The 18,346-nt window shown below is 38.7% G+C and overlaps 1 protein-coding gene across 3 annotated transcripts in view; it reads left to right on the forward strand.

Moving 5' to 3' along the window:
* Nucleotides 1-18,346, forward strand: part of KHDRBS3 (KH RNA binding domain containing, signal transduction associated 3) — a 184,481-nt gene that overhangs the window by 124,662 nt on the left and 41,473 nt on the right. For all 3 annotated transcript variants that reach the window (XR_005211668.1, XM_037803225.1, XM_037803226.1), the window contains 2 exons: nucleotides 2,087-2,282; nucleotides 15,750-15,832. Coding sequence is in view for 2 of the 3 variants with exons in the window: in XM_037803225.1 (XP_037659153.1) it covers nucleotides 2,087-2,282; nucleotides 15,750-15,832 (279 nt within the window). In the remaining variant the exon portion in view is untranslated. The remainder of the gene's footprint in view (nucleotides 1-2,086; nucleotides 2,283-15,749; nucleotides 15,833-18,346) is intronic.

The raw sequence follows: 18,346 nt of genomic DNA on the forward strand, positions 1-18,346 counted from the left end.
TATTGTAAATCACATTAATTTTTAAATTTCAAAATCTGACTATTTATTGCTGGTAGGAAAAGCCTTCAACTTTTGTATATTAACCTTGTTTATGTTCTGCCACTGACTGTGCTATGCTCACTTGTCAGTTCCAGGAGGTTTTTGTTTATTCTTTGTGATTTTCTACATAGACGACTATGCAAACAAAGACAGTTTTATTTCTTCCTTCCCAATCTGTATACCTTTTATTCCTTATCTTATTCCAGTGCGAGGACTTCCAGTGCAGTGTTGAACAGGAGTGGTGAGAGGAGGCACCCTTTCTTGTTAATCATACTGGGGGAAAAGCATCTACTTTTTACCATTAAATAGATGGTTAGCTATAGGATATTTGTGGATGTTCTTTATCAAGTTGCAGATGTTCCCTTTTATTCCTAGTTTGCTGAGAGCTTTAGCAAACTTGAGCCTGTTGCCGTGATGGATTGCATTGATTGATTTTCAAATGTTGAACCAGCCTTCTGTACCTGGGATAAATCCCCCTTGGTTGTGGTGTGTCATTCTTATTTACATTGCTGGATTCTGTTGGCCAATATTTCTGAGGATTTTGGCATCCGTGTTCATCCAAGAGATTGATCTGTCGTTTTTCTGTCCAGTCATGTCTCTGTCTGGTTTGAGTATTACAGAGCCTCGTCCTGGTTCTCCGTGGACCAGGCGTCATCTGCTAGGGAAGGTGGGCAACAGCTGGGCCAATCCAGGGTGCCCTCTCTGAGTCTCCCTGACTGTCACAGGCTGGTCCCAGCCTCCGCCTGAGGACCTAGAATAATTTTCAGGAGGTGCTTCTGTTAATCAGTGTCTCAGAGTAAGTTAGGAAGTGTTTGCTCTGATTCTGTTTTCTGGGAGAGACTGTAAGAATTGGTACCATTTCTTCACTAAATATCTGGTAGAATTCAACTGTGAAACCATCAGGCCTGGTGCTTTCTTTTATGGAAGATTGTTAATTGCTATTGGTTCAGTTTCTTTGATAGACATAACATGTTCAGATTATGTATCTCTCCTTGCGTGACTGTTGGCAGTTTGTGGGTATAGAGTTGTTCATGGTTTTCTTTCATTAATCTTTTAAAGTTCTTGACATCAGTAGTGAGGGACCCTCTTTCCATATTGCCCCTCCTTAGTTAACCTGGCCAAAAATTTCATAAATTTTACTGATCTTTTCAAAGAACCAGCTTTTGGTTTCATTAACTTTTTCTGTTATTTTTGGAAACTGAATTCTTGTTCATCTGCTATGCAGACAAAATTGGGTTTTCTAGCATTACCTGCTGCATTTTCCTTGTTTGATGACACTGCCCATGGGAGGCGGGGTCAGGGTGTGTCTATTCCGTGTCATGGCCTCATTGTTCTGCCTCAGTTCTTCACACAGGACTTACCTATTTTCTTAGGTTTTTGCTTAGGTTGCCATTCTTGATACCATTTCCTATTCCTTTTCTGACTTTAAATCCCATGTTTTACGTTAAAAACACATGAATATGTTGAATCCTACTTCAGAATATCCGGTGTTTATTTAAGAATAGTCTTTTAAGTTATCACGTAGAATATTTGTTTTTAGGGAAAGTATCTTTTATTCTGCATCTTGCAGAATTCTGGCGTACATTTTGACTCCTGGCTCTGCTTTTGCTATGTGTTTTCAGGCAGTTTAAAAAACTCTCTCTCCCCGTTTCCTTGTCCGTAGAGTGAGGAAAGCAAAGCCCACCTTGAATGGCAGAGTGAAGGGTGAAGGTTGGGTGTGACTCTGGCTTGGTGTCTCACAGAAGTCCCTAGTACATGCAGCCTCCCCAGAAGTTACAGCTTCCTGTTCTGTATTCTAGCCAGAACTTGAGTCTTGGGACCTCTGTAATAGTACCATATTTGTTATGACTATTGACCAGCTGCCTAAATACTTTAATTCCTTTCTGGTAGATGGCTGTGCTTATTTACTTTAAGCTTTACTTTGCATATGGCCTCCTCCTTACTTATTACAGCCTACAGAATGTTGCTTTTTCTGAGGTGTAAATATATGTGAAGAATGGAATGTAGGAGAATATGAATACCACTAATCTGACCCTCTTGCTTGCAGGGGAAGGGGAGGAGTCACAGCCCGGCCGGTTGGAGCTGGGGCGCCACGAGGGACAGCAGCTCCCCGGGGTGTCCTTCCCGCCCGAGGGCCGGTGAGTCGGGGCCGCGGGCTGCTCCCTGCCAGAGCGAGAGGCGTCCCCTCGGCCGGGTACAGGCCTCCACCGCCACCTCCTGCGCAGGAGACCTACGGGGAGTATGTAAGTGAAGATGCCACGTGGCAGCCTGCCGATCGGGGTCACCGGTCCTGGGGTGCCACTGGGGTTTGTGACCAGCTGCCCTTCTCAGCGCCTTCTAGTTCTGAATGTCCCATCTAAGTTGAGCAGACATTTGTCGAGGGCTAAATAAGTGCTTGGTAGTAGAAGTACAAAAATGAGAAAGACAAGACTTCCTTCATCAAATACCTGAACCCTAAGTTGTGGAAGGCGAGTTTGGGCAGCGGGAAGGTGCGAGAGTAGTGTTGTGTTGCGAGGCTGTTACGGATTTTAATGCCACATTCTTTCATGTTGCTCTCCAGCTTGCCTCTGTTTAATTTAATCATTTAAAAATAATAGCCTGTGTTACCAAGATGGATTTGCCCTTAAATGTTTCCTTTTATGCTGTGTTGCTGAATTTATGGGTTCTCAGTGGAAATTCTTTTCAGTGAAGAACACAAAAGTGTCCTATTTTTCAATTAATGCAAATCACTTAGTTTTCCATTTACCACTCAGTAATCCTTTGATACGGTTCGTAGACTTACTTAAAATAAGAATAAGAAATTATAACTGAAAATTGGGAGAGAAATGAATTCTTTTAACAAGAACACAAACCCCCTGGGATTTTTACTATAACTTCCTAGTTTACCATTAATGAAGAAAATGCAAAGCATTGAATAGATGTTTTCATATTCACAATTGAAAGTATGAAAGTAACAGTATGTGAGCTATGTCAAAGAAAAGGAAGAAATGACAGGGATAAAATGCTAGAATGAAAAGATTTTCATGTTTTGCTTTAATGTAAATCTTTTGCTTAGAGAGCAGCACCTGTTTGCACAGTTTCTGGAAGGCTGTTGTAATCACCTGTGCCACCGATGACCTCTTCAGCTTCACCCACTGCCAGTGGAAGGACCAAAGCCTTTGTCCTGGGCATACTGAACTTTCTTTAATTCTCCAAATATGCCACGTTCTCTTATACTTCTAGACCTGTGCTCACGTTGCCTGCTCTGCCATAAATACTATGCTCATGTTTCGTCTGGCCAGCTCCTGTTTGGCCTTCTAGACTTAGGTCAGCTATTACCAGGGAGATTCAGAGGCGGTAACAGCTGACCTGCTGAGCATTGCTACAGTTGTCACCTGTCTCTCTCTCATCTAGGCTGCGAACTTCTGGAAGGGCAAGGATGGTAGCTGTTATCTCTTTATACTTGGCAGAGAGAGCGAACTGGGGGTCCAGTGATTCATGTTGAGGGTAAATCCCTTAATCATCAGCTGTTTCACCATTTTGTTATTCAGTTGGGGAAGGATGTGGCCCCTGCCTCTTCAATTTTCTTTCCTTACTTTGGATGTGTTCCTACTTCTTAATATTCTTACCAGGCTGACAATAGTGAACAAGCCTTGAGGTCTTCCACAAATATGGATTCTTCTGATAAAAGTGGGGCTGAAAAGGACAGATAAATGTTGTCAGAGTACTTAGGTGGGCCTGTTGTCTGTTTCTTTCCACCCTGGCTTACTCTTGTTTATTTTAGGTTTGGATTTAGCATAGGGGTGGCTGAATGGTGCGGTGGAAACCTGGACCCCAGACCCCAGTTCGCCTTGAGTAAGAGAGGAGTCAGGCGAGGTGTTTAACTTTTTCAATTTCATCTTCTCTGGACTTCAAAAAGAGACATTGCCTTCCTTACATATATTATTTCATGTTTCTACTCAGCAAAGATTTATTCCTACCATGTGAATAAGACACGTGTTCTTTGTCTCAGCATGTTTACTCCAGTGAGTCTATAAAGAAAGTAGAGCAATAGAAATAAAAATCTCTTGAAAGGTTAGAGTCCAAGGGTGGAAAAGAAAAAGGAAGAGAAATTCAAGGCACTTGGTTTTGCTATTTGTAGCTCTGATTTTTATTGATAAATGATGGGGACAGCATTAAGACAAGTGAATTGAAAAGCCTTCTGTTGAGTTAATCTACCCCCCTTTCCATCCACTATGGTGAATTAGGGATAGCGGCAAGTGGAAGAAGAGCTGTGTCCTCTCGGGATTGGGCAGGGTACGAGAGCTCTGAGGAAGAAGGGGACCTGCCCTGTTGCAGTCCCCAGTTCATGCCTGGCCCTCCTTGTGCGCTCCTTGTAGCTGCAGCTACAATTCCAACCAGGAATTTCTGACTCCAGAATCAGGGTTGCCTTCTGTCACACCAGAGTGTTGCCTTCAGATAACGGGCGGCCACACTTGGCTGTTGCAGCATTAGTACTTTTATCTACTTTGTACAAAAACAACTCCTGCACACATGAAATAATTGTGTGCTTTCTGAGTATGCTTTACATATGGTATAGTGGGCACAAAAGAAGAAATGCTATGTGTACCCCTCCCCCAAGTTGAATTACTGTCATGAAGATTCTAAGTGTTACAACTTTCTCACTTCCTTTAGTATCTGTTATTCCTGGGAATACCTGTTAAAATCAATAACCAAAAGGAAGGATTGTCCCCATTTAGCCCAGCATCTTTTGTGAGCTCTCTAAAGCTTTAGGAGCCAAAGACTGTTACCCAGACATTGTCAGTAGCTGTGGGGAAAGGAGTAGAAAGCCCCTCGTTTGCTCACAGAGCCTCCCCACCAGTAGCACCTCCTCTCAGGTATGCCTCTTTTTACCTCATCTTTCTTCCCCTGACTCAACTTTAACTTCCTCCTTCCAGCCCCTCTAATACTGCTCTGCAGACTCCGGCATGTGCCCAGGTAGTGGTTCATACTCTTAGCTGTTTGGAATCCTTCAAATTATTCATACAACATCCTTGGTCTTGCAGCATGTTTTTTTGTATTTTTATTTTGTTTGTTTTTCTCTAGTAGAAACGCTTGTAGGTGCTCTCCTTCATCTGTTCATAGACTTATATTCTGGCACTCTGTGCAGCATTCCAAATCTGTGACTTGTCCTTTTGTGTCTTTTCACTATTGGTCTGATTTAAGCTTTCTTCCTGAGTACATCCAGGAGGATTTTAGATAGTCGGGTTAGGAATACCAGAAGATATCTCACTTAGAAAGACTAGACTCCTATAACACAGAGGAATCCTGTAGCAAAGAAATGTAGCAGGTAGGAAAGTTGAAGTTAGTCTTCTTAGACCAACTTACTAAAATACTTATTCCATTGAACTGGAATAACTATAAATTAAATTAAATTCTAAATGCCCTGAAGGTGGGGAGCCCCTTCCCCCATTCACCCTGTAATCCCAACACCTCTTATTGTGTCTGGCACATGGTAGGTCTTTGATAAATATTTGCTGAATGAATGAATGACTATTCTCAAGACTGAGTTTAAAAACTTTGCCAACTCTGAGAAAACGGCCCTGATATGTCCTGCAGGGTTTTACACTTTTACTTACAAAATGATTTATATATAATTTAATTATTAGCAGAGCTGTGTAATACAAACATTAATTAGTATATATGTTTTCCTGACAATTATGAACTTCTGTAGACAAGCACGAAGACTGTTTTTTAGTTTAATCTCTAGCCACTAGCACAGTATCTGGCATCTTGTAAGCAATTAGTAAATGTTGACTGGACTAAACAGCCCTGTACGTGGAATCTCAGAATCTTTAGGCTGAGACCTGGAAAGTTTTCCTAACAAAGGTTGCCACTGATTTTTCCAAGTCGTTATTGTAACCATCTGGTGGGAAGAAGTATGGTGTTTCCCATTTTAAAGGAAGCTTCCCTCAGTGATCCCAGCTTTCTAGTGCTTCACGGGCAGTCACGGGTCACAAAGGGATAAGATTAAGTCTGTGTAACCCCTAAAGGTAACAGAGTGACATACTGTAAACCTAGCCTTAGTACAAAAAGTGACTTTTCAAGAAGGAAGCAATGTTTAATGAGAAATTACTCTCCGCGTCTGTTATGTCATGTTATTTTCACAACCACCCAATGAGATATTATCTGTTTGTACAAATGAGAATTTAAGATCAGAGAGTATGTGTCTTGCCTAAAGTCACAGTTGTTTAAGAAGAAACAAATTTGAGATTCAAGATTCTAGCCTATGTTCTTTCTTGAACAAAAAGTGCTTTGTTAGAAACAAAAAAAATCAGTGCCCTACCAGCTGGGATTATAAGGTCTTCCCATCTTTGGAGGAAATGCAGCAGATGTTGCATGTTCCCCTCATCAGGAGGCTGTGAAAGGGATGACAGGAGATGGAATGAAATAAATAACCTTTGTGGTCTATTGCACTTTCATAATTCTGTGAATTTAAGCTATCCTAAGAAGGTAAATGGAAGTTGAATAGAATGGGGTGAGGATCAGTGAAACAAACAAACCAACAACAACAACAACAATCTCTGCCTATTGTATTTACTGGCAAAGATAAAAATAGTATTATAACCATTTAATAATTTCAGAGCATCTGTAACTCTGAGAAAGACTTGTCATTCCTTTGGAACTCAGAAATGTAATCTTTAAAGATCTCCTTGAAAGATATTCATAGTAATAAGGTTGTTTTTTTTTTTTTACTGTAGTACTTATATAGTTGGATCTACTCAACTCAGTTTACTTTTAATATTAATTTTCATTTAGCATTAGTGTGTGAGACCATTATTTCCAAGAGAAGAAAAAGATACCATAGTTGTTGCTTATTTAACCCCCAAACTGGAGGAAAATAAATCCTGTTCTATCAGATCCCCACAATGGCTGCTTTTTTGAGAAAACATACATTCAGTCGTTAAAATTCTCAATATTCTCCAGAGTATGCATACCAAAATAAAAGTATTTAGGCTCAAGAAAAATTCAATTAATGGTATATATTGTAATTATTTTTAGTAAATAATTATATTATGCCCATTATAGGAACATGCTTTATTAAAAGTCAGTAGAAAAGCCAGATAATTCATTCACAGTATTTCTTTGTCAAAATGAGCCTATTGAAATTTGATTAATCTTTCTCAAGATGAGACTATGGAGATATTTGGTCATTTATAATGTCATCTTTACCAACTGTTCTTTATCAGATTCACTGTCACAAAATACTCCCTGAGTGTGTGTCATTGAGAAGAACATCTGTTACCAAATAAGTCTGTTTGCTTGTGAGAAGATTATTATAAGAAAACGTAGGACACATGGTAGCTATTCAAACAGAATAGGCTAACCATCAGTAAGACCCAATACTCCTCTCAGTGAATTGTCTTTTAAAATTAACTATAAGAGAACAAGGCAGCTCACCATGATTAGCTTTTCTCCAAAAAGAAGGAACAGATAATGGGTATGTTTTCAACCATTTGTGTATAAATGGGAACTTTCTACTCCACTTTTAACTTAGTAAAATTAGACATAATTACAGTAACTCCTCATTGCATTTTTGAGAATATGTCTATCCCAAAATGACATTGATTCATTACTTATGTCCAATAATTAAATAACTCAGTATACATTCAACGAGAGTACTTTAAAAACTCAGAATGTTGGTGCAATTACACAGAAAGGCATGGCTGATGGTTCCTGGTATGGCCGAATTTACATATGAATTTCTAAAGTGAATCCGGGTTTGCTAAATTGCTTTAGAGCCTGTGTACAAAGAAAATGTATATTAGAATAGATGTTTGTTCCCCAGGCACTCAGCATGGTAGTTTTACTCACCAACCCTGCAAGGTCTTGTCTGTTTCCAACACTTCATCTGATGCGTGTATGTTAATAACCACCAAATCTGAGTCTCTAGCCCTGGCCTCCCTCTTGAACTCTGTAATGTCACCTTCCTATGGCATCCTTGCCCTGAAAGCCCTGCTCACACTTGGAACGCTGTGGCCGGTGCCAACACAAGAGGCTGCATCCTTCCAGAGTTCCCTGCTCAGTGAACGGTGTCCAGAGCTGCCTCCTGTCATCGCCCTCACTCCCTGTGGCTTCCACTTAAATAACCACTTGGTCTCCAGTTCATCTACGTCGCACCTGCCTCAGTTAAGAAACTCATCCCCGTGAGGAAACATTCTCTCCCCCAGCGTCTAACCCATATCCTCCTGTTGTCACCCCTCACAGTGGCAATTAAAAGGGTTCAGAAGTTGAACCACTAACTTTAAATTTTCTTCACTCTTGTATTCCTAGCACCTAACTTGTGGTTGTCACTCAGTAAATATCGGTTGTTGGGACAGATGGACAGACAGACATGCAGACGATTGTCCTAGCCTCTTCAACGACAACTTTGCCTTTAGTCTTGCCCCAGCCAGTTTCTTCCCTCCCCTCAAGTACCATGTTTTCATGCCACTTCTATTGCTTTCTAATAGGTAAAACCTGGTCATGCTACCAGTCCCAGAAGAGAGAGAGAGGTTAGGATTCTAGAAGGATCTCAGTCTTTCCAGGGTAAAGTTGAGACCCTTGTAAGCGGTATTCGAGGGCCTTCTTGACTGTCCTCCTGTCTGACTTCTTGGCCTCACCGCCCTCCTGCCATCCCCACAGGGTCCTTTCTCATTCCATCAATGCCAACTGCCATTCCTTGCACACGCTGGGAACCTCAGCTCAGCTGTCCCTGTGCATGTCCTGCTGGTTCCTCTCTGTGCCTTTTGTGCTTTGGGGCCAGGTGGTAGGTAGCACCTTTCATGACCCAATAGCACTTTGCATCTCCCTCTCTTCTTTCCTCTCTATTTTGTTCCCAGTTGATGGTGGGTTCTTTTAGGGCAGGAATCATTCATTCACTCACTCACTCATTCATTCATTCATTTATGTTTAAGTGTTATTTGCCTAGAGCTTATCACAGGGCTTGACACTCTGGAGATACTGAGTAAATGTAGAGACCTTGATATTGAAAAAAATTTGTAAAATAAACAAACATTTTAGTGATGATAGAAACAAGCTAAAAGTATCTTTTGAGTCCTAAAACAGAAGTTTGGAAAAACTTAAAAAGAAACTCTTTCAAATGCATTCTTATCATCATTGCATCCCTGAAAATTTATAAACTAAAATTGTCTTAGAAATTCTAATTATATTACTCTCGAGACCATTTAATTATGACTGCATCAGTCATCTATTCATAGGAGTATTTTGCCATTCATTAGTATACCTTGATGTCTTAATGTTATTTAATCATTCTAAGCTCTTGAGGCTGAGGTGACAGGTTAGTCACCTTTAAATATCCGTATGTAGGGCATTCTAGAAGTTGTGCAAGTTCAGCAAAATGTGAAAGCTCATTTCTTTAGCAGATATTTGATATGCTCTGATTATCCAGCCATGAGATGTTTATTGAACAGAATATGGAACTGGCCTCAAATCCTGTGTGGTGTGATAGTGCCTCCTTGGATGAGGTAAGGGATGGCCGGGCCTCATGGCCCACTAAAGCTATATGATGTGAAAATCGTCTTGAAGGAAAACACGCTATTACAGTAATACATTATAAGGTATCCTCATCTGTAACATGGGAAGATAGGGTCCATCACTTCCTCCTTTTGCTAAGAATAAACTCTTCTGAAATTTTCATGACTGGCAACATCAATGAAGGCCTTTAGGAAAAAACAAATATGTATTTTTAAGAGCACATGCAATTTTTTAACTTGGATTGTGTTTCAGCATTTTCAGTGGTGTCATATTCCTCATTCATCTCACCTGAAGCTTTAATAGTGTTTATAGTTTGGGAGATTTTAGTGCAGATGAGGCAGATGAGGGCTATACTGGTGACAAATGTTCCCAATGCAGCGACTACTGGTATAATTTTTTGAGTTATTCTCTAAACTGCTTCAATTAACTTGTTTTCAATAGTGAGAAATTTAATTAAAACAGAGTACAGATTGTGAAAAGGTTATTTATGGAAATGCATTTTAAATTTGCATTGAAAAGCCTAGGGATTCCTTTTGGTTTAGATGAAAAGATGAAAGTTCTGCAATTCAATTATTATATCCATTTTACTGGAAGCAGGGGTAAGAGCGGTATGCAATTTATTTGAAATGTCTATCAGGAGCTTCAAAAGTTGGTCTCTTTCCTAAATTGCTTGAATGATTGACCTATTTTAGAAATTTAAAACTTTAGAGAATAATTCCAAATTTTAAATTTATGAATATGGAGAGTGGTTTTTTCCTCCTTACTCTAAAAAATTATGAGAAATATGCTTTATTAAGTGAGTGGATCAGGATTCTTTGAAATAACAAAGCCATCATGGAAAGTAAGCTGCGCTTCATAATTAGTCTTGCCCATCCAAATTAGTTGAGCAGTGATGACTACATTTGAGTTGCTGTGACTGAACTGTCATATGCCTCAGGGGAGTTGAGCAGCAGTGGTGGGGGTGGTTTGAGAACTTCTAGATTAGTCCTTTGGTATAAAGGGTTCCCTGCAAGAACCTGCCGTCTTAGTTTGGTTGTTTATTGTTCTCTTCAAGCACTCAACATGCATTTGTAGAACTCAGTCCCTGTCTTGAAGTAGATCAGAGTCTACGAAGGAACCCATTTGTGACCCTCCCTTTGAATCCTTTTATAATTCCTTTTGTATTGTAGGTGGTTATTCTCTACTATTGGGATCCATATATATACATCCTACTTAGGGTACTTTTCTCAGAGTGCTGTGATCGCTGCTTTACTTGTCTTATTGATTCCCATCATGTTTTAGGTTACTGATAGTAGGGGCCATGCCTTCTTATCTCCATGCCCAGTATATAGTATGTAGGTGCTAAGTAAGTAAGGGTTTTGAATTAAGTAAGGTTGCTCCTTTCATTAGGAGATGCCAGCTTCTATTAATTCACTAATTCCTTTTGCTGCTTAGCTCATAACTAAAATCATCTCAAAAGCTTTTGTTTGATTGATTGTACCTTGTCTGATAGCTTTCTCCGTTTTGCATTGGCCACTGAAAGATCATAGCCAATTTAAGAATCCAGCTTTACCTAATGTGAAGGACACTATGGTTTGCAAATGTGTTTTAACTATTTTCCTGACTTTTATTCTGCCTCTTACCCCGTTTAATGAGTATTCATTTTATATTCTATTCTACTGTGTGTTTCTTTCAGGGATCTATGTCCATCTTGTATCCAAGCTATAGAACACAGCAAACTTCACAAAGCTATGCAAACTTCAGCAAATATTCAGTTCCTCCTTTGTAAAAAATCATTTTAAAAATATAGATGATCAAACAAAAATTACTTAAGCCTTTCTCCTAAAAAGACAGTGCTTTCCCTTTATATTAATACTTTAGTAGTCCTAAATTAAGTAAATTGAGGTCTGATATTTAGTAGATGTGTTTTCAAAGAGAATAACCATATCCACTTTAAAAGTAGTCATTTGGCTCATACCATTGCATGTTATGGCTTCTGATGTCCTTGATCTGTGAGTTGTGTTACATTAGAAACCCAGGAGAAAGTTTTGTGTGGGTAATGCTGTACTGTAATAATTGGTAATGTCAGCTATCCCTTACGAAGTTCTTAATACAGGCCAGTCATTGCACTGCAATATATGCACACTTTATGTATATATAAGTTCTCATTCCTTCAAGGTACTTGTTAGGATTCCCATTTTACAGATAAAGAAACAGGTTCTGGTAAGTAAATGAGCCTGTCTGAAGTCACTGGTAGTAAATCGCAGAAGCCCCTCTGTCTCCAGGACCTTTCTCCTTCCCCTAGACCATATGTCTCTACGTCAAGAGTTTTAGTGTATTCTCTGCAGTCATATAAATTGATTGGTATTGATAATGCTAGTGTTTCAAGATACTTGTGCTTGATATTATGTCCAGGCTTATTTAAATATTAAGTAAATAACGATAAACCCGAAGACTCACTAGGTAATGGACTAGTCCTGGTCTCTTAGGAGTGAAGGGTAGGGTGGGATTCACACTTTCATGGATTTAGGTGCCATTGAGTAACATATATTTGATTTAATCTTTGAGTAATTATTTTTCTGAACTTTTTTGAGTCCCACAGTATTTTAAAAATAACTATAGTGTGCTTGTTATCACATCTGCAGAAGGTCCCCAGTTTGAAGTTTGCCCCCAGTGGAACTAGAAGGGTGACTTTTGTTCTTGTTTTGTCTTTTTATTGTTGAGTTGTGGAAATTCTGTATTTTGGTACTAAATCCTTATCGAATACATGATTTGCAAATATTTTCTTCCACTCTGTCCATTGTCTTTTTACTTTCTTGATAGTGTACTTTTACATAAAAGTTTTGCATTGTAATGAAGCCCAATTTATCTGTTTGTTTTCCTCTGGTTGCTTTTGCTTTTGGTGTCATATCTAAGAAACCATTGACTAATCCAAAATCATGATGATTGACACCTAGTTTTCTTCTTAGAGTTTTGTACTTTTAGCTTTTATACTTACATATATGATCCATTTTGAATTAATTTTTGTATATGGTATGAGGTGTAGGGGTCTAACTTCGTGTTGACATCCAGTTGTTCCAGCACTAGTTACTGAAAAGACTGTTCTTTCCCCCATTGAATTGTCTGGGCACCCTTGAAAAATCAATTGACCGTAAATGTAAAGGTTTATTTCTGGACTTATTTCATGATCTGTATATCTACTCCACTAACTACTTGTTTTGATTATTGTAGTTTTCTAATAAGTTTTGAAATTGGGAAGTGTGAATCATCTAATTTTGTTCTTTATCAAGATTGTTTTGGCTGTTATGAGTCCCCTGCGTTTACATTTGAATTTGAAGATGAGCTTGTCCGTTTCTGCAAAATAGCTAGCTTGGATTTTAACAGGGATTCTGTTGTATCTGTAGGTGAATTTCGAGCATGTTACGTCTTCTGATTCATGAGCATGGGGTGTCTCTTCATTTATTTAGGTCTTCTTTAATTTGTTTCAAGGATGTTTTGTAGTTTTCACTGTGTTCATTTCCTTTGGATGCTATAATAAATTACAACAAAGTTGGTTACTTCAAACAATGCAAATTTATTTTCTAGAGGACATTTCTAGAGGACAGAGTCCAAAATTAGTTTCACTGGGCTAAACATCACGTCTTGGCAGGGCTGCACTCCCTCTGAAGGTTCTGAGTGGGATTTGCTTCTTTGCCTTTTCCAGCTTCGAGAGATTCATTCCTTGGTTCCTGGTCCCTTCCTTCATTTTCAAAGCCAGCAGCATGGCATCTTGTTTCACTTGCCAGCTTCTGTGGTCAGATCCCCGTCCAGCTCCCTCTCTTGAGGCCACTTTTGATTACCTTTAGGGCCCACACACCTGGGTATCCAGGATAATCTCATCTCGGAGTCCTTAATTTAATCAGATTGCAAAGTCCATTTTTTCATATACGGCAACATTCATAGGTTCCAGATACCATGTCCAGGGGAACTTTGGGCTCCGTTATTCATCCTAACTGCAACAGCATACTAGTCTTGCACCTCTTTTGCTAACTTTTTTTCTTAAGCAAATTATTCTTTTTGGTGCTATGGTAAATGAAATTGTTTCTTTAATTTTATATTCTGATTCTTCATTGATAGTATATGGACTGATAATTGATTTTCATACGTTTTTTGTATCCTGTATCTTCCTGAAATTATTTATCAGTTCTGTTAGACATTTTGTGGATTTCTTAGACTTTTATGTATATAAGATCATGCCACCTGAAATAGAGATGGTTTTATTCTTTTCCAATCTTTATGCCTTTTGTTTCATTTTTTTGCCCAATTGCCCAAGCTAGAACCTCCAGTACAATGTTGAATAGAAATTTAGAGTGGAAACATCCTTATCTACTTCCTGATTTGGGGGGAAAACTTTCAGTATTTCACCATTAAGTGAAATGAGTTTCTTCTAGATGTCCTTTATCAGATTGAGGAAGTTCTTTCTAGTCTTAATTTGTTGAGTGTTTCTATTAGGAAAGAGTGTTGGATTTTGTCAAATGCCTTTTCTGCATGTCTTAGGCACATGTGTTGTTTTTGTTCTAGATTCTGTTAATATGCTGTATTGTGTTGATTGATTCTCATGTATTAAACCCACTTTACAGTCCTGGGATAAAACCACTTGATCATGGTGTATACTCCTTTTTATAATCTGGTAGATTCGTTTGGCTACAATTTTGTTGAGAATTTTTGCATTATATTCACAAGGGATATTGGTCAGGACTTTTATTATTATATCTTTGTCTGGGTTGGTATTAAGATACTACTGACCTCATGGAAACTGAGGTGTGAAGTTTTGCCTCCTCTTCTGTTTTTGGGGAAGAATGTGTAAAGGATTGGTGTAAGCTCTTCAAACATATGTTAAAATTCACCAATGAAGCTACCTTCTCCTGGACTTCCTTTGTGGGAAATTTTTTATTACTAATTTGATCTCTTTAGTTGTTATATGTCTACTTATACTGTTGTGTCTACTTGTGCTTTCTGCTTATTATTGACCCAGTTTTGGTATGTTGTGTCTTTCTAGGAATTTATCTATTTTAGTTAGATTACCAGATATGTTGGCATACAGATTTCATAGCATTCCCTTATAATCTTTTCCATTTCTGTAAGGTTGCCAATAATGTCCCCTCTTTCATTCTTGATTTTAGTAATTTGAGTCTTCTCACTTTTTCCTTGGTCATTCTAACCAAAGTTTTTGTTTGTTTTTTTCTTCAATTTTGTTATCTTTTCAAAGAACAAACTTTTGATGTTGTTAATTTTCTCTGTTATTTTTCTTTTCTCTTTCATTTATTTCAGGTCTTAATCTTTATTATTTCCTTTTCTTCTGTCTACTTGGGTTTAATTTGCTCTTAGTCCAATTTCATAGTGGATGGTGATTTGAGTTCTAACATCATATTTAATATATGTCTTAACAGCTCTAAATTTCCCTCCAAGCTTTCATTTCCTCCTTGCATAGAACTTAATGGTCAGACTCCAAGGAGAACACTAAGGGCCCTCTCAGGGCCTGCACGTGCATGGTGCGTGGCCCTCTAGATTTCCAGGAATATGTCGGAGTTTGGCACAGTCCCTATGGACATCTCATTCCCCCACTTTCCTCTTCAGCCTTTTGATTGGCTTATTCTTTGTGCCAGTTTTCATCTATCACCTCAGGCAGCCGGCATGTTAAACAATTGCCTCTCGGAGTTTTTGACAAACACCTGTGGAAAAGGGCTTTTTGCACGGGTAAGTTCAAGTAAGGTAAAATAAGGACGGTTCTCTGAGAATGTGGCCTGGAAGGTGCTGCGGCCCTGCTTTGCCCTCCCTGGAGGCCGCTAGCCTGCTGGTGTCCACCTTGACTGAGAGCTGTGGGTTTTCAGGGTATCCACAGAGCCAGGAGAGAGGGTGGGAATAGGACAAGTGAAAAGGCCATAAACTCACTCTTCTTACCAGGGTTCAGCTGATTTTTCTGAATAAACGCTCCTTGAATCACTCCATGCTTATGGTTAATTTCTAGATAGCAGAAAATGTTGAATTTGAGTTTTTCCTGTTTTCTCATTGCTTTCGTAGAGAATTTTTGGATATTCTTAACCTGCCATTTTTCCGCATATAACTCCTATTGTTTCTAAAATATAATTTAACATATAGTTAAATGCTACCTGAATTAATAAAGATTAACCAAAAAGCAGAGTGGTTCTTCCCAGAAACCACGCTTACGTTCTGGTGCTTCTCCTGTTCCGTTTTAGGACTATGATGATGGATATGGTACTGCTTATGATGAACAGAGTTATGATTCCTACGATAACAGCTACAGCACCTCAGTCCAAAGGTAAGAGCCCCTCTTTACCACGAGACCCCGCAACAGATGCTTATGTCTGTCTGCGTTACACATACTCTAAGAGAAAGGACGATAACTGACCCGTGGGGGTAGTTTGTCTTAGCTTGTTTTGCGTTGATTTTCACTGGAGAACTACTATCTGCCCTACCAACTAGCGTGGATTAGCCCACCCAAATTTACTGGAACTTTAAAGCAATCAGGATTGGGAAATAAAAATTGAAATTGTATCTATTCTAAAAATTTGACTCAGGTGTTCAGTATATTCTGAGGAGGAACAAGGACTTATAAAATCTGAGAATAATCAAGTCTTAAAGCCAAAAATCACATCATAAATGTTGCATAAATATCCTGTATTGTCAGTACCTGGGTAAGAAAGAGCCTGTGGTTTTGTTTCATAATCATAGAATATTTCAGTTTTGTAGCAGTAGTGCTTCTGTTTTCCAACAATTTCATATTTCTATTTGTGAATAATGAGACAGTTCTCCTTCATTTTCTGAAGAAGTGTTTACCCAGAAGTAAGTTATCAGAGACAAAACAGAGCTTTCTATTTACTACTTCCGATAATATACCTTGATGTTTATTGATAGATGAAATCAGTGTTTATTCTGTTCAGAATATTTTCTTAAGTGCCTAGAAACCTTTTGCTTTGTATTTAAAATTCCTGTAGATAACAAAGATAGACATGTACAAAACCAAAATATTGACTTTAGAGTGATCATAAAGCACTAATAAAAATGGACAGTGTGGTTATTTTGAAGAAGCTTAAATGCAACTTTGTTGGAGTCCTATGATGCCAGTTAAGCTTTGAACAGATAGGTGTTTTTTTGTGTTAACTCTGGCACTGAGGTTGACAGGAATCTAAAAGCATTTTTTTTTTTTGTAATTTCTGCTCATGACATTTTTTTTCTTATATGACTTGTAACAATTAGCCTTCATACTTTGGTATCAAATGGTCCTTTTTAGTGGAAACCTTGCACATCATGTTTGTATCCTTTAATGTGGTGGGGGGAGAAACTTTCCTGATTTATTGCGGCTACTGCCTGGCATGTAGCAGGGCAAGGCTTGCCATATAGAATCTAATTTAAGTAACCCAGCAACTTGGTGAAGTTTGCAGAGCTGTTGCCATTTGATAGCTGAGGAAAAGGAGCATGGGAGGAAGTAATTTGCCAAAAATCTCAGAGTAAGTGCAAGGTGAAGTTCTAAGCCAGATCTTGTAACTCAAAGATGTGTACTCTTTATAAGTAAATGAATCCTTCCCTAATTTTGTTTAAAAACAAATTGCAGCAATTATCTTGATCTTCAGTCTAAATAAGTCTTCCATGCCCACATTGCTGAGTGCAACCTGTGTGTGCATCACTGTTTCATTAGGTTTCCTAAGTCCTTGAGTCTGGGTCGTGTGAACACATAATTCCTCCCAGCAGTCCTTGAAGGCAGATGCTCTTCCTGTACAGGAGGAGGTGGGGTAACGAGGTTGCAGCGTGTACGCGTGCCCACAATAGCCCCTAAGTGGTGTCACTCAGGCCGCACACTGCCTTGGCCCTGGGCACTTCTAGAGTCGCGGTGTGCTTTTCTTTTAGATCTGTATAGTATTCCATGTGCTGGACTTCCAAATGCAGGTGCATGTTATTTCATGAACAGTATGCATGGTTTATGAACAACTTGACAGAGTGATGTTTACAGTTTGATTCATTTTGTGGTGATAAGAGAAGGAATCTAATATGTATTAATTACCTCCTTTGTACCAGGTACCATGCTAGTGCTTTATACACTTGATTTCAGTTGATTTTCATAGTTACCAATTCACCCCTATGCAGTCAGTATAATTATCTCTAGTCAATAGATGTGGAAGCTGAGCTAAGGTTTTTTAATAGTACATGTGCAATAAATGATTACAGTCCAAATAACTTTATATTTTGATATTTTATTTGAATAATTGCATTTAAAGCAGTTTACCCTACTGAATGCTGTGATCTGTCATGAAAAGAGAAGTGATATCATGTGACCCCTGGTAAACCAAGAGAAATCAAGACAAAGCTCACATTTATTTAGCATCTACGCCAGTTCAGGGATTGAGTTTAATCCTTTACTTACATGTGTTATTTAATCCAACTGACCATAGCAAAAGATACTATACCTATTTTACAGATGAAGAAACTGAGGCTCAGACAAGTAAATGCTTATCCAGAATGTAAACCCAGACTTACAAAGCTCACGGTCCTTCTACTCTAAGCTCTGATAATATATTGATGATCGATGACAAGCATTCATCTCCTGTGCTCATTTATTCACCAAACCTTTACTCAGTGTCCACCTTGTGCTAAGCACTGTACTTAATGCTGGGGATACAAGGACTATTAAGGCAGAGACCCTAGCCTTGAAAAGCTCATAGGCTAGTAGGAAATAGATATAAATATTTAAATACAATGTAACATGGGAATCAACCTGAGAAGTTAGAAGAAATTTTCAGTATAGCCATAAGAAGTCAGTGCTCAACTCTGGTTGGGA

Source organism: Choloepus didactylus, chromosome 14, assembly GCF_015220235.1.
Source record: "Choloepus didactylus isolate mChoDid1 chromosome 14, mChoDid1.pri, whole genome shotgun sequence".
NCBI lineage: Eukaryota > Metazoa > Chordata > Mammalia > Pilosa > Megalonychidae > Choloepus > Choloepus didactylus.